The sequence below is a fragment of the Manihot esculenta genome, chromosome 4 (genome assembly GCF_001659605.2).
Source record: "Manihot esculenta cultivar AM560-2 chromosome 4, M.esculenta_v8, whole genome shotgun sequence".
Taxonomy (NCBI): Eukaryota; Viridiplantae; Streptophyta; class Magnoliopsida; order Malpighiales; family Euphorbiaceae; genus Manihot; species Manihot esculenta.
This window is the reverse complement of record NC_035164.2, coordinates 31,234,376-31,251,568: the sequence shown is the minus strand read 5'-3', so window position 1 is coordinate 31,251,568 and position 17,193 is coordinate 31,234,376. Positions and strand designations below refer to the sequence as shown.

Below are 17,193 nucleotides of genomic sequence, written 5' to 3'. Positions count from 1 at the left end.
TATTCACACAATTAATTTCCATATAAGTCAATCTAACTTCATTTTCATTAATTATTTAAGTCCACAAATCATATTGGTCAAATCGTGAAATTTATATCTGAATTATATAAATATTAAATTTTATTTTTTTAAATATTATTAAAAATAAATTTGATATGTTTTATTTGAGTAAATTTATTTTTTCACAATATATAAATTAATTATTATAATTTAATTTAATTTAATTTAATTTTTTAAAATGAGTATAATTGGATAGTTAATAAAAAATTATTTTTTAATATATATAAAATATTAAAATAAAAATTATGAGGTGAAGGAATAAATTTTATGTTCTTGATTTATTATTTAATGCTGATAATATTTCATAATAAAATAAAAAGTACTGACAATGCCTCGCCAGATGAGAATAGAGCGCTACATATATATTATTATCACACTGTTAAAAATTAATAATTTTACAAGAATTTGAATGGATTTTTTTAAAATATTTTTATTGTATTTTTTAATTTAAAAATTTTTATTTTTCAAAAGTTTAAAATTTTAAATAATTTTAGAAATGCAATATAATTTTAAAAATTATCTTCAAAAATTTAATTACTGCATCCATTTCATCATTGTTATTTACTCATGTGGAAGAACAGTGATTCATATAATTTATATGAAATTTTTTATTTTTTTATGCTGCATTAATATTTAATCACCTATAATACGACAACATATCAATCCACGTACATGCGCCTAGAATAAAAATAAATAAGTCAAATCAATCAAAAAAAAAATTTCCAAGCACTCATATTCTAAATTTTTAAATAATATTTTTTCTATTTTATAATTTTTATTTTTTTATTAATTCAAAATTATTATTTATTTTTATATTATAATAATATATAAATTAATTATCATAATTTCATTTTTAGTATATAATTAAAAAATTAATAAAAATATATATAAAAAAGTAAAGTCAACAAAAAATAATGATACGAAAGAGAAGAAAGGAATAATTTAATAATAAAATTGAGAAAATTATTTATCCATTCATTTTTTATCGTTTATATTTAATGATTTTTTTTCTCAATAAGACAAAAACTGATGTTTTCAAATCGTAAATAGTCGGTTGTCTATGTGATGGATCTCCGCCTTCTGGTCTTATCATGTATTAAAAATATTTTACTATTTTTATTTAATTTTAATTTTTAAATTTTAAAAAATAATTGAAATATTGAAAATTAATTTTAAAACAGAAGTGATTTTTTTTTTTTAAATTTCAGCCGTGTAGGGTGCTTTGTTGTTAGGAGAGTTCTCGATGCGCTCTGCTAGTGAGGCTCTACTTTGTTAATGGGAGGAGGTATTACATGTGATAATGACAAAAACTTAGGATTTATTTCGACCCATTTAAAGATACATGCATCTCAAAGTGCTGTCACTGTAAATTTTGTCATTTATTAGTATTGTGCAATTGGCAATTTCTGATTGCTTGCATATCAATTTAGCTTCTTCTCAGTTTTCTGACACGTGTTTTTCTTTGCAGGTTTAAAAAATTAGTGTATGAGATTTTTAAATCTAGAGTTGTTGTAATTTGGTGTGCTTGGTAAATGATGGCGTGTCATCGCTGAGATTGCTAGAGTTAAAAAAGATTGAAGACGACTTTTGGATTTTTTTTTTTTTTTATATAATTTGAATTGAGTTTTTAAGTCTCAAATTAGTTTGGATTTGTTTAATTTTAAGAAAAACATTAAAAAAAAGTATTTTCATTAAACATTTTTTAAAATAAAAAAATAAAATTTCTTCTACCACAGTGAGAAGGTCCACACCGTTGCCATTTTTCGATATTATTTTAAAAAATTTATTTAGTTTATTAATGAATGATATAAAAATTTATTTTATATTTTAAAATTATATCAAAATTAATCCATATATTTATTTTTAAAACTCAATATTTTAATAATTATATTTTGAGTTTGTTAAACTGAAAGTTTTTATTTGAGAAAAGAATTTTTTTTTCACTTTAATAAAATTAGATTACAATAATTAAGTTATTTGTTTTTAAAAAATCGAAAAGTATACTTGCTAATTTTAACATAATTTAATGATAAACGATACTATATATGTAAAAATAATTTAGACATTTCAAAGATAAATAATAGAAAATTAGATTTAAAAACTTTTAATTTAACAGAGTTAAAATATAAAAATTAAATTATTGAATTTAAAAATCAACAAATATATGTATTAATTTTAATATTACTGAGAAATTTACTCCAATTTGTAATAATTTAATTTTTTTATTTACAATAAAAATTTATTTTTTAATTTATAAAATTTTTATTTTTAAAAAATAAATTCATATATAATTTTATAAAAAAATTATTTATATTTTTTTATGAATAAGTTTTATCAAAACGGATAGCAAATAATAAAGCTTGGTTAAATTTAAATTGATTTATATAAATTATTAATTGACTTAAATTTATAAATATTTTAAATATTTTTCAAGAATTAGGAATCATTATCAACCGTAGGTCCACGTATTTGACTTGCGATTTTTTAAGTACCTATTAATTAAAAAGGTTGATAAGATAAAATTGAGGTGCATGAAGGTCGATGTTGTATCAATTTTTAAAGCCCATTCTCCACGTCCACGTCAACCTCCATCTGTCCTCTTTATTTATTTTGACTTTCTATTTTGTTATTATATTATTATTTTGTTACTTTAATTTATTTATGGTACTATACCTAAATCTAACCATGTTCTCGTGACTCGTCTTCATTTCTCGGCTAAATATACATACATGGGACTTTCTCGGGATATTAAAATATCGTACTTTTAAGTTACTGAATTCATAGCATATCACGTATACTTGCGAGTACGTTTTAAATCTCTCGCGGAATATTGTCGATATTTCTTTGTTTGACATGACATAATTTCAAACACGTTAGTGGAGATTGGCGTCTACTATAAATATTTAAAATAATAACGAAAATTCAATAAAAAACTAGTGGGCCTTTTTTTTCAAATAAATAAATAAATTTCAAATTAAAAATGGAGTGGAATTGAATAATTCATATAATTCAGCAGAATAACTATTATTTATATTATTATTATTAATTTTTTACTTTTTTTATATTAAAAATACCGTTTTAATAATAAAACATTTAGGAATTTTATTAGCCCAAGAAAATTTGAAAAGAAAGAATGTGGGACATTACTTAGCATAGACATGATTTTATACTATCTAGTTATGGTTAAATATTGCTTTTTTCTATTATGAATCAAGTTATCCATTTTTATTCTCAGGAAAAAAAATTCAATTTAATTTAATTTTTTATTAATTAAAATGAAAAAGCTTATTTCCTTTTAAATTATAAATTTTTTATTTTTTTTAAAATAAAATCATTTATATTTTTTATATTAAAAAATAAAATCATTTATATTTTTTATATTAAAAAATAAAATCATTTATATTTTTTATGTTGACTTTTTTTTATAAAATAAATCAGGTTGAACTAAGAGTTAATATTATATAAATTTATATAATATTTAGGAGTATAAATGAACTAACATTTTAAATTAATTTTAATAAAAATTTGATCAAATTTAATTTAACATACAAATGAGTTAAATTTAAATTTAAATTTTAAATTTATTTAGTAAATGAGTTGAATTTAAATTTTTTAATATTCAGTTTGTTAGAACTCATAAACTCGATTCATTTCTGAATTCATATACAGTCTTATAAACTAGCTTGTGAACATACTCATTAATTAGAATGAATTTAATATTACAAAAGAATTAAACTCAAAATTTATACAAATTTTTATTATTTAAACATGAATTTTTTAATGTTTAACTATGTGTAGTTTTATTATACTTTGAAATGTATAAATATTCAAATTATTAAAATTTAAAAATTTACTTTTTATAGATATATAAACTAATTAAAATTATTTAATTTTAAACTAAAATTTATTATAACGGTGATAAATTGAATTATTTAACTATTTGATATTAGACTTATTAAACTAATTAAATTTAAATTTATTAATATTTAATTTAAATTTAAAATAAATAAAATTTAAGTTGAATTTGAACTAAAAAAAAATTTAACGAACTAAAATTTAACTTTTCATAATTAGACTCATTTCTTTACGCCATAGCAATATTATCGGTGAAATATTAAATATAATCTATAATTTTTTTTATTTTATAAAGATAAGATTAATTATAAATAATATTTAACAAATATTAATATGGCTAATACCTAAAAAATATGGGTAATATTGCCGTGAGGAAAATTAAATATTAAATTCTTTTTGTGGGATGTGAGAAAAAAAAGAAAGAATTATGAAAAATGGGGATGGATTGCATTATTGGTCATTGAAAAGGAAAAACAAAATGATGGAAAATGGGATTGTTTTAATTTGTCAATATTAAGTAATAACCAAAATCATTAAATTTAAATAACATTTAATAATAAATAAATAAGATAAAAAGGAAATTAAATTATTCTACTTTTACTTAAGAGTCATAGAAGTTCAATTTATTTTTTTACTAATTAAATTTTGTATTTTTAATTAAGAGTTAAATAGATTCTGATATAATATAATATTTTTTAAATATTTTTATAATTTTAAAAATTATTATTATTTCTACTGTATTTTCTAAAATTTTATGTTAATGTTTTATAAAGTTTAAATATTTAATAATAACACTTTATAAAGTTTTAATTTATAAATTTTTATTTTTAAAAAATAACAAAATTATACCTATGATTTTTTAAAAAAATTATTTAAATTATTTTAGAAATAGAAATAAAAATATTTTTATTAGGTGAATAATGAATTATTTTATATAATTACGAGATAAAATGTGATTCTCAATGCTGTATCATATAAAACATCTTTGTTAAGATTTATTTAATGTAATTTTATTTCTATTAAAATTTATTTAACTATGACAAATCACAATTTTAATTTTTTTTTTTTTTAAATCCAACCAATGAGGAGACATATTCTTCCCCCTGACCTCCAATTTCTTTGTCTGTTAAAAAACTCCCGCTTTCCCGCTGCATCAAAGAGATCAACAAACGTTGGCTCACGTATGGATCTGTAGGCTTTCACTTCCATTTTCTTTGTTTCAAGATCTGCAAAGGTTCTGTATCGGTAAGATTATTTATTTGGATATTCAATGGATAGCAATTACAAGGCTATTCCCAAGAATTCATATATAGAATTACAATTGCATCATGATACCGAGACCCCAATACACCAACGAAAAGCCTACCTCAAATCGCTTTCTCTTAATGATGGGGAGAATTTTAGAGATCCCAGGATCGAGAATGCTAAAATTTTAGATGATAATGATGGTGGGAATGGTAACAATGATTTTGATATTGAAAATTATCCACTTTTACTTGCCAAATCCAATAATGGGTCTGGGATTTATGGTGCGATTTTTAATCTCACCACAACGATTATTGGGGCAGGGATTATGGCGTTACCAGCTACAATGAAGGTTCTTGGATTGGTTTTAGGGGTTGTGTTGATAATTCTCATGGGTATTCTATCTGAAATTAGTGTTGAATTATTGGTTAGGTTTTCGGCACTCTGTAAGGCTTCTTCATATGTTGAAGTTGTTCAATGTGCTTTAGGAAAAACTGCTAAGGTTTTATCTGAGATTTGTATAATTGTGAACAATGCAGGTGTATTGGTTGTTTATTTGATAATTATAGGTGAGGTTATGTCAGGATCTCCCCATCATGTGGGGGTTTTTGTTCAATGGTTAGGGCACGGAGTGTGGGATCATAGGAAATTGGTGATTTTGTTTGTGGTGGTGGTTTTTCTTGCACCCCTTTGTTCTCTGGATAAGATTGATTCCTTGAGCTTGACTTCAGCTGCTTCAGTGGCTTTGGCTATTATCTTTGTTGTTGTATGTTTTGTTGTTGCTTTCATTAAGCTTGTTGAAGGAAAAATTGAGGCTCCAAAGATGATTCCAGATTTTGGTTCAATGAGGGCCATTGTGGATTTGCTTGTGGTGATTCCCATCATGACAAATGCTTATATTTGCCACTACAATGTTCAGCCTATATATAATGAACTCGAAGGACGATCACCCCAAAAGATGAATCGAGTGGGGAGAATTACAACTGTTCTTTGTATTACTGTTTATGCTTCAACTGCTATATCGGGTTATTTACTGTTTGGGAGTGATACAGAAGCTGATGTGCTGACCAATTTTGACACCGACCTTGGAATTCCTTTCAGCTCTGCCTTGGATTATATTGTCAGGGTAGGGTACGTTATTCATTTGGTTCTTGTTTTTCCTGTTGTTCATTTCTCTTTAAGGCACACAGTGGATGCCATGGTGTTTAAGGGATCAGCTCCACTTTCAGAGAGTAGGAAGAGATCTTTAGCCTTAACAGCAGTGCTATTGGGATTGATTTATTTTGGCTCTACTATGGTGCCCAACATTTGGACAGCTTTCAAATTCACAGGCGCAACTGCAGCAGTGTCGTTAGGCTTTATATTTCCATCTCTTATTGCATTGAGATTAAGTCATCGAGGTGATGTTTTGAGCCGCAGAGAGAAGTTATTATCCCGGTTTATGCTAATTATGGCAATAATGGTTAGCATTATTGGTGTAATTGGAAACATTTATAGTCTCAAAAGCCAACCCAACTGATATTCATCATATTTGATTTTTGGGTAGTTTCAGTGAAGAAAACTTTGTCAATTTTGTCTCACTTTTTTCTGGTGCATAATCATTTCAAACAATGGATTCAAATTGAGAAACAGATGTACCCTTGGCAAAATATTGTTTCAGATTGCAATAATTTTTGGAGGTTCTCCTGAAGGCTTGGAAGCATCTTATGGATGTCCTGATATTTAATACACAGCGACTTCTCAGAGCAACTGTGACAGGCTGGTTCAACATTTGAAGAACGCTCAGGTGTAATACTAATATGAACACCCACCATGTTTAAGTTGATCTAAAAATATACATTTTAGTTGATGCAGTAGGAATTTTTTTATTCATGAATATTGTTCTAACTGCATGATTCAACAGCAATAATGCTGCTAAGAATTTATGTAGCCATAAAGAGGCATTGTTGATTCAGGTTTTTTTTCTTTTCAGATTATTAGGCTGTAATCCTATCCTTACTTCTATTGAAATTTGTTTGGGATTGTGGCAATTTAGATTTCTACCCATTAGTTTGGTCTTGTTTGAGGTTGATTAGCTTTGTTGCATTTGTGATAATTTAGATTCCACCATGTGATATCTTGATGTAAAGTTGTGTCCACTTGCAAGCAGTAAATTGTTGAGCTGTTGAATCACTGATTTCGCCAACATCCAATGGAACAATTCACCGCCTTTAGGATTTTCAATGTAATATTAGCAAACCAGGCTGTTTTACTGTTCGGATTTGCAAGTGCTAACCTGTCTTAGCACTTATTTAAATCTTCTTTAAAATTACATATATTAAAAAAAAATTAAAATCAACCAAACAAAGCCTTAGAAGTTGCTACTAAATTATTTCTCATTTCTGAGAGAAAGGAAGGATGGATTGGGCGATGTGGATCACAGTAGCAGACTTAAAAGAATCAGATTAAGAACACTAGAGGGCTGGGCTTGTTAGAGCCGAAATGCTCAATAATACTAAATATTTGCATGTATATAAAAGTAAGTATAGGATTGAAATCATCACTTGGGAACAACCTCCCATTAGATATGGTTTTTAAGTTAAAGAAAACCAAATTAGGTGTGGAAAAATAATTTAAGTATACTTTCTCAAATCAATTATAATTAAAAATGGGTCAATCACTGTGTCTTTGCTCAGAGTAGCTCACTTAATCTTTGAAATTTTGATAGTGATGTTTCTCAACCCAAAAAAAATTAAAATAAAATAAATTTTTTAACATTACACAAATTGATAGCATTTTTTAAAATGAGGTAAAACTAATTAATGGTAAAGTAAATAATGGAAAAAAAGGTGAGTGAAAATGGAGAATCTGCAAAAAGTACCCATCAGTGACTGGAATGGAATCAATGTGCAAGTAACTGAAAAAATTGGAGGTGGGTTGGTGGCTGTTCCATTATCTTAGGACATGCATGGGATTCTTTTTGTTTGTTTGCTATGATTCATGTGGTTTAAGACCAAAGTAGCTTTTCATTTTTGTTTCCATCCAAACATCTGCCCTACAAATAACCTTTCTTTCTAATGACATGTGTTTCATGGGAATAATTCAGAATTTATATAAAAATTGTAATAGTTCCTATATTTATGTAAATCCCTTAGAAAATAATTATTATTATCCACAAATATATATACTTATATACCAAGGTGTATATTTATTCCACCACTAAAATTTTAATATATTATAAAATATGTGAAGAGCGGCCATGATCAACTTACGTGGTATTTTGCGTAATCACAGCATAAGCTAACTGTCAGTCATTGGCCACTGATAGCACACAACAACTAATACAATTAACCAAAAACTAATTAAATTAAAGTCAATCTCATGTGACATAAATTTAGATTTTTTTATTGCCCAAGGAAAGCAGAATCCCAAATTAGATTTGGCAAAACTTTTCTATATTATTAATCCTCCAAAGGATAAATTAAATATTTATATAAACTTTTAACATTGTATGATAAATTAAGTTAGAAGGTGATTAGTCAGGTAGAAACTAGTGAATAGCAAGAGGGGTTGGTTATAGTCTAACAACAATTAATCCAACTTTAGGAAAAGGGTTGCCAAGTTTGAAATTTTAGTCCAAAAATCTCTTAACTTTCCTCCACCAAGACAGCACAACACCCACTTAACCTTTACATACAAACACAAATTAGAACGTCCCCACACGCTAGACCTACTAATCTCCCATGCCGTGATTACCGAGTTTAGCCCATTTTCAGGAGGGCACATGACCTTGTAAACCCCACATCCTCTTTCCTTTTTTTTTCTTTAGTCACTCTCAAACTTCAACCACCAAGCCAATATAAAAGAAAACCAAAAGTCTCCTCTAGCAACTTCACCACCTTCAGAGAGCTTGAGGCTCATCAAACACACTCAAAACCATGGATTGGTTCTTTTGGCTTTCAAAAACTGGTCTTGAGCCTTCTCTTGTCTATGAATATGCTCTTGCTTTTTCTTACAATGAGCTTGAAGAAGATGATATTGCTTACTTTAACCATGAGTTTCTTCAAAGCATGGGGATTTCCATAGCCAAACATAGGTTGGAGATTCTCAAGCTCGCCCGGGAGGAGAAAGGAGCTGCCCCACGTCCTATGGCGAGAGTTCTCATAGCAATCAAGAGAACAAAGAGGTGTCTAGCTAAGTACATAAAAGCTTGGTCTAGTCGCGATGGGTCTTCTCTTATCGTTGTTCCGAGTCCTGCTGGTTATGCCACTAGATGGAGAGGAGCAATGTTGAAGAGGAACAAGAAGTTGATGATGGCTAAGCAAGGGAAGCTGTTGCTCACCAATGGAAGTCCTATGGTGGTTTCCGGGCCTAAACGGCTAGGTATTTTTTCAAGTCCGGTGATGTATGATCTTCACAAAGAAGAGAAGATGGATGGTGATGATGATGGGTACTGGTCAACTGGTGTTGAAGAGATCAGGTGGGATACCATGTTTCAGAATCTGAAACCAACATGAATTTTCTTGATGATGCTTTCTTGATGATGGTGAGAGATGGATTTTTGCGTTCTTCCACCAGAGACTCTTGTTTCAGGAATGAGATTGTCTCCCCTTTGGCCTTTATGTGGCATCTTTTATCTTTGCCAGAAAAGAAGGCACTGTTTTAGTCTCTGAGAAGACTGAACATTGCTTTAGGTATGCAAATATCTAGTGAAATTTATCCATGTTTATCACTTCAAGGAATCAAATTTTCTAATCTTTTCACACATATTTGAAGATAGAAAATAATGACAGAATGCTAGGATTGTGTGAGAAAATCATATTGAAATGATTCCCACATGACAGGCCAGAGATCAGCTGAACCTGGAAGAGTCACCAGAAACAGAAGAAAAAAAAAAGAATTAAAACAGGTCAAATTTAATTTTTAGAACAAATTTTTAACACCTCTAACAAACATATTATACTTAAGAAGGTAAATTTCTTAATGGTTATTTAATAACAATGCTAAATAGACCTATAATATCATTAATACACAATCGAAATCATCTCTATAGGGGAATATAACAATTTGAAATTACATGAATATGCCCCCCAAACATATCTATTGAAGATATTCTTACTTGGAGGAGATTAATTTATCAGTAATTTGCACCATACGCAGCCATTTGTAGCTAATGGCCTGAAGATTGTGGTAGGCGAAAAGAACCCCCTGCATAAAGCATTTGGTAAACCGGCCGCAATCTAACAGTGAGGATTATGCTCAAGATGGTGCCCAACCCACAGATACCGGCTAGAACCAGGAATGTGACCTTGAAGCAATCAGGACCTACACAGGTAGAACTTCCTTGCTTAGTAGCTTCTGCATCGTACACAGAACCAGCAAGCAGCCCTGAGAAAAGAAGTGCACCAATAGGATTTCCCAGCAACATAAAGGCATAAATTATGCCAAAATGTTTCAAGCCAAAGAGTTCTGAGGCAGTTGGCACCATTACAGAATATAGAATACCATAGCAGATGCCGATCATAGCAGTTGCAGCGTAAAGAATACCATCAAGAGCTAATGCAAATAGAATGAATATCACAACCATGATTGTTTGTGCACATATCATAAAAAAAGTTCGAGGAATTGCTTTTGACCTGCATCATCATGAATTTTTCACATTAAGGATCTTATACTCAAAAAAGAAGGAAATCACATCCAACCAAATGATTAAAAAGTTGTAAACTAATATGAGTGAGCGTAGGGTGTAAAAATAGGAATAGGGAAAAACGGTTGAAAAGCCAGAGGTAGGTAAATAACCTGAGTACATACATGTTACAGGAAAAATTAAGACACCCAAAATATACTTCAATCTAATAAAGCCAGAAATATTATGATTGCGTAATGAAAAATCAAGCATGATTACTTCTTTTGAAGGAAAGAATAATTTCGCATTCCAACCTAGGACAAGATTCAAAGTCCTTACTACCTGACAAAGTGCTCAGAGACAGCACCCGAGCCAAGACGGCCAACAAAATTGCAAAAGCTGAAGAGAGCAAGCAATATTGTTGTATCATCAAGACCATATGCAACTCCAACTTGGGCCAAATTATTGAGAATGGTAACTCCAGAACCAACTCCAAGAAAGTATACCACCCAAAGAAGCCAGAAATCAGCCTTGATTAAAGCCTCAGCAAATTTAAAATCCTCCCCTCTCTTAGGTTTCCTTTTCTTCTTCACTGCTCCCTCTCCCATAGCTAGAAGTATTTCTACATCTGAAGCATCTTCACTATCAAGAAAACTTCCAAGATATGAAGCTGATGAAGATGGTGTCAACAAAGGATCTGTTGGGGCCAAGTCACCTTCAGCTGAAACCAGCTGGTTTGAAGAGCCGGTTGCTGGGATACTGTTCTTAGGCCTTGCAGGAAAAAGAGTCATTTTGACAGGAATTGCAAGAGGAGAAATCAAAATAATAATCATTATGGCAACTAATATGTATGAAACAGTATCACTTAAAGGAATCACATCACTGATTACAGTGGATATGAGAAGATAAAGGGCAAGCACGACATTTGCAGCTTGGGTGAAAACAAAATGGACATGGACAGAAGAGTCTTCTCCAGAGGCTGGAGTACAGGGCCGAACAAAGAACATCATTGCTAGACATATAATAGGAATGCCAAGTGCAAGGAATAGCAGAAGCTTTGAAGCAGAGTCACCAAGCACCATATTGAAAAGTACAGTATAAACTGCAGCAGAGATTCCAACATAACCTTTGAGAATGCCAGAAACAGTACCCCTGCTGAGAGGGAAGTTTCTCATATTGGTTACAAGCACAGCTGTGCCAAACCATGCATTGCTATTAGTGGCAACAACAAGTGCAAGCCATAGCTACAACAGCAATGAACAGCAACGGTTACAAGCAAATATATGATAAAAATGGAAATTGAAAACATAAAGTATTGCAACCAAGACTTAATTTGCTAATATCTAAACAAATCAATTGCAAAAGTTCAATGAATAAGTAGAAGGAATTTCAAATGAAAAGAACACAAATCCATAGGGAAAGACCACAATCACTAGCTACAGGCACACTGTCTTCATTTTTTTTTTAATGCCAAAAAAGAAGAGAAAAGCTAGGTGGAACAGGGATCACTTCAAAAAAAAAAAACCAGAATATGAGATGCATGAGGATTCTGGTGGAAAAAGAGGAAACGTTATTGCACGTGAGCTTGCTCCACTAACATTTTAACTACGGCAAACTCATTTTATCATAAGAATGCATTGAAAGGTGAAGATGCGTTATTATTTCCTACAGGTTTTACCAGTGCCTGCATAGTAATCTTATCACTCCATAAGCTTCTACAAGTCAAAAGAACATGATAACCAACTAAAGATAATTAAAAGAAACCTAGAAAGCTGGTAGTATTTGCTATGCATAATGGGAGCAGTATACCACATCTTTAGACTGGTGGAGGTTGGAACTTAAATAGCTCACACAGGTTGCCTACAAGCTACTTAGGTTTGTAACTTAGCAGGTGATAAACATGCTCCTAAATATAAGTTAAAATGGAGAGATTTACAGAGAACATATACAGATTGCTTCACTAGAAGCTAGAGTCATAGGGTAGTCACTGGTTACACTTTATATACTTAAAACATTTATTGTTTGTCAAACTTAATATATTGATTGGAAGTCTTTTAACATTTTGGATACCAGTCCTGAATTATTATTTGCCATGGTTATAGTGAGTTATGGTAATTATGCATGCACCCAAAGCAGTAGTTAAAGCGAATAGGAAATAAGCTCATTGACAAGAGAACAAGAAAACAAGAACATAATTGACATGTATTCATCTTTCTGTTGTTACTCCATCCTTAATTTTACAGATGAGCAAATAAAAACCTATAATACTCTATTAAACTGGATAAGACGGAAAAGTCCAGTGGAAAGAATGTAAGAACAAATCTCTCAAGAATCTAGGTAATACCAGAGAAAGCTGTAAAAATGATCACAAATGAAATTCCATACCCTCTTCATAAGGAGCATGAAATTAGACTATTGAACACTTAGGCAAAACAATGAATTTGCTTTCCTAGTTAAAGGGATGAAACTTAAAAGCGGATTCTTCAAAATTGGACACTAAAAAGGGTATGCTAAAGGTTCATAAACAATATAGGATTAACAGCTTGTAATACTTTCAAGCAATTAACCTGATATTTTGTTCTCAAAATACTATGCATTTGAAGCATAACTGAATGCATCGAGACACCAAAATAAAAGCAAATCCAAAGATTTACTACAGTCAACTAACTCCACGTTAGTATTCACCAAAAGCTGAGCATAAATGAGGGAACTGAACCAGTAAGCAATAATTCCAATTTCATGAAATATGTTCTAATTCATCAAGTAGAACCCAAAAAAAAAAAGAAAAAAGAACCCATAAAGCAGACACAAAAGGGAAGGATGAAAAATCCTAAATTTGTTCTAAGATACAAACACTCAGCCAGTAGTTAGACATGGAAACGAGATGCAATGGCAAACTCCATAAAGCTGGAGAAAGCTAAAATTAAACAAACTAGATCACACGGAGGTCAGAAAAATAACAGAAAATACAATCAAATGTTCATTTCAAACCCATCAAGTCCACAATTAGATAAAGAAAAAGTTGGATTGTTTCAAAACTTAACTCACCAGCCAATAAGGCAAACTAGGAACGGTTTGGCTAACAGCAAGCCAAAGAATGCCATACCCCAAGAAACAAAGAACAACACCCACAGAAAGCACAGCCCAAGGCGGCAACTTGTTGATGACAATACCAGGGATCAAACCAACATTTTCTCCAATATCATTAGCCACTCCAAGAATTGTTATCTGCTGCTGGTTGAATCCAAGCACTGATTTAAGCGCAGTTGAGTAGAGTGGGAAGTTGTAGCCATTCCCTGCAGCCACCTGCACCCATGCAGCTGCTGCTAATCCCACCCACGGCGGCCTGCTCCCAGCTTTAAGCACTATATCTGGCATCTTAGATCATAAGAAAAATTTTCTTGGTTAAGTGGTCTCTGTTTCATCACCCAAAAGGGGAATTTTTGTGCTTTCTCTCGCTATATACTCTATCTTTTGAACTGGGTCAAGACGTACGTATGGATAGAAACAGAGTAGGAAGCTTTCAGAAGCTCAGCGACAATGGAGTTCAACGAGCAGCCCCCACAATAAACGAAACGAAACGAAACGATTCTTTTCCTGGGTGAGCCGTTTCTTTCTTCCATGGCAGCCTCTACGGGATTTTTGACATTAAAGAAATAAATTATACTATAATACAATGCAGTACTTCTCCATTCACGTAAATATTTAATTTTTTTTTTATAATTTATGAAAAAAATTATATTTAAACAAATATAAAATATTAATATTTATATATTTTAAATGTACTCAACAATTTTTAATGGTAAAATTAGAAGAATTTTATATTATTTAATAAAAATACAACTAACTGTCCTTTTATTAACTGTAATATGATCAAGTGGGTTGGCGTATATTTGCTAGTGTTATTTTTTTTTTCAAAAAAAAAAAATACAAAATTATATGTAATAAAAAATTAAAATTTTTGTATTTTAATAAAAAATAATTAAATTCATATAAAAATTTTAATTTCAAAAAGTAATAAATATTTTAGGATTTGGCGAGTGAATTTCAATTTTATGGCAATGGTCCCAAGAATTAAAACAATAATAAATGTACAACTGGGAGTATGATTGTGTGTTTGGACATTTTAAATTTGCAAATTCAGTATCAATCAATCAATTCTACTAATAATGTTAAAATCAATTTCATTTTTAAATTTAGTCAAATTAAACTAACTGCAAAATTTTTAATACTACAACTCCATTTATTTACATAAAATAATTTATATTTAAAAAATATTTTTCGTATTAAAACTTTTCGTGTAAAATATTTTTTAATAAAATAATTATATATTTTTTAATACTTCAAATATTTAGAGGTGAGCAGTATTCGGTTCAAACCGAAAAAATTGATCGAACCGAACTGATTTGAAATTTTAGTTCGATTTTTATATATTTCGGTTCGGTTCGGTTTTTAATTTTAAAAATTTCGGTTATTTCAGTTTGGTTCGATTTTAATAAAAAAAAATCGAAAAAATCGAACCAAATCGATTAGTAATAATAATATGTTTTTTCAATAATATAAAGAAATTAAATCATATTAAGATTAAAATATTTTAATTAAATTTTAAAATATTAAAAATAAAGTGTAAAAAATAAAAAAAATTATTAAAAATCGAAACCGATCAAACCGAACCGAATCGAACCTAATCAGACTGGTTCGGTTCGATTCGGTTTCTGACCAAAATCGGTTCGGTTCGGTTTTCATAAACACTAAAATTTCAGTTTTCAGTTTATTCGGTTCGATTCGATTTTAAACCAAACCGATCGAATGTTCACCCCTACAAATATCAGACTTATTTCTCACATTATTTAAAATAATTAATTCAAATTATTTAATAATTTTAAGTTTGATTAAAAGATCTCCATTTCATTTTATAATTAGCTATTTTTTTACTTGTAAATCTACTAATTTTATACGATTTTTTAATTTTAATATTAATTATAATATTTACGGTTCTAATTAACCTAAATAACTTCTAAACTTTTTAAATTAAATACAAAATAGTTAATAAATTGGATGAACATCTTTTCAAAATCCTCTAGTGTTAGATTCCTTAAACAATGTTAATCCCAAATCAGTGATTTTACTCTTCTCATCTATGCAAGTGATTTCAAGCTCTACATTAAAAAAAGAAAGAAAGGAAGAGATTAGAGTCCTTAATTTGAGAAATTCAATATGTGAAATAGAAAAACAAAACCAATATAATGAGTATTTCCAAAAACTCGTGTCATGATAATGTGGTGGGAGGAAAAATAAAGCAGCTTTGTTTGAAAAAGAAAGAGTGGCGATGATGCAATCTATTTCAAACAAATTTGGTAGATATAAATCTGACTTCATGAAATCGCAATTTGCTTAACGACAGAATCAAGTATACCACTTCCATTTGAATTTCGCTTTCTCCCAACATTAGCATAAGATCTATTGACCTTCTCTCTATTTATAGAGTGAAAAATTTTTTTTATTTTGTGTTCTTTATCCTCTAAATAAGTCAATTTTATACTTTAATTCCAATGTTTATTTTTCACTTTTAAATAGAAAAAGAATTATTCCCATTCTATAGTAGATTACATGTTAGAAGTGACGTATCAATAATTTTTTAGTGGTGATACATTCGATCTTCTAATATATTCTTTAAAATATTTAGTTAAGACTGTGTAATCAGTCGATTTGATTCTAAACTGAATCGAATAAAAAAAAACTGAAAATTGAATTGTAAAAATATTAAAAATCAATCAAACTAATTATTAAAATATAACCGAATCTAATCTAATCAATAAAAATTAGTTTTGTCTAGTTCTGTTACTCCAAATCAAAATTTATAATTTTTTTTAATTTTATTAATGTATAACTGCTATACTTAAGTATTTTATTATGGTTAAATTATAAATTTATTGACATAATTTTGTAATTTTATTATGGTCAGAAGAAGACTAGTAGTTTTCAAAATTCAAGCCACTACAAGACTAGCAGTTTCTAACAACAGTCAAATTCATTCCGTTTAAGCATCATTTCCTTCACAAATCAGTAAAGCCAAGAAATTTGCAAATTTCTTGACATAATTTGCACTACTTAATTCTTTAACCAACTTTCTCCACAATTGAATTTCAGCTTAAGCATCATTTTCTTCGCAGAACCCAAAAGGCAACAACATTGTTACATGAATCCAAATGTCGATTATTTCTAAATTTATTGAATAAAGATGAATATTTACTAGACTTTCTAAATTTTAGTGGATTGGAGAAGACAATCTAATCAGAATATACAAGTCACAACATCAAAAGTTTGAAATGACAAAAAATTCAAAGAGATAAACTCTACTGGTCATAAAAAATATTATTAAAATAAACAAAAACTTACCTTATCTCTATTTATAGAGTGAAAGTTTT

At 29.2% G+C, this 17,193-nt stretch overlaps 3 protein-coding genes across 4 annotated transcripts; 2 read left to right on the top strand and 1 right to left on the bottom strand.

The window, feature by feature from the left end:
• The first annotated feature begins 5,003 nt into the window (after nt 1-5,003).
• On the top strand, nt 5,004-7,422 carry LOC110613288 (amino acid transporter AVT6E). Its single transcript, XM_021754340.2, has one exon. The coding sequence runs from the start codon at nt 5,186-5,188 to the stop codon at nt 6,677-6,679; it is 1,494 nt and encodes a 497-aa protein (XP_021610032.1). The 5' UTR covers nt 5,004-5,185; the 3' UTR covers nt 6,680-7,422.
• A 1,322-nt stretch (nt 7,423-8,744) lies between these two features.
• Nucleotides 8,745-9,904, top strand: LOC110613427. The gene has a single exon (XM_021754541.2). It carries the CDS (start codon nt 9,078-9,080, stop codon nt 9,654-9,656), a length of 579 nt encoding a protein of 192 aa, XP_021610233.1. The 5' UTR covers nt 8,745-9,077; the 3' UTR covers nt 9,657-9,904.
• Nucleotides 9,867-14,405, bottom strand: LOC110613426 (protein NUCLEAR FUSION DEFECTIVE 4). 2 transcript variants are annotated; one of them, XR_002487618.2, is made up of 4 exons: nt 13,814-14,405; nt 11,108-12,009; nt 10,259-10,775; nt 9,867-10,001 (listed from the first exon to the last, which is right to left on the bottom strand). XR_002487618.2 is itself a non-coding variant. In XM_021754540.2 (3 exons), the coding sequence occupies exons 1-3, from the start codon at nt 14,141-14,143 to the stop codon at nt 10,310-10,312; spliced, it is 1,698 nt and encodes a 565-aa protein (XP_021610232.1). In that variant the 5' UTR covers nt 14,144-14,405; the 3' UTR covers nt 10,097-10,309. The 2 variants fall into 2 exon arrangements, 1 of the variants encoding a protein (XP_021610232.1); XM_021754540.2 differs by lacking the exon at nt 9,867-10,001 and having other exon boundaries at nt 10,097-10,775.
• Nucleotides 14,406-17,193: the final 2,788 nt, after the last annotated feature.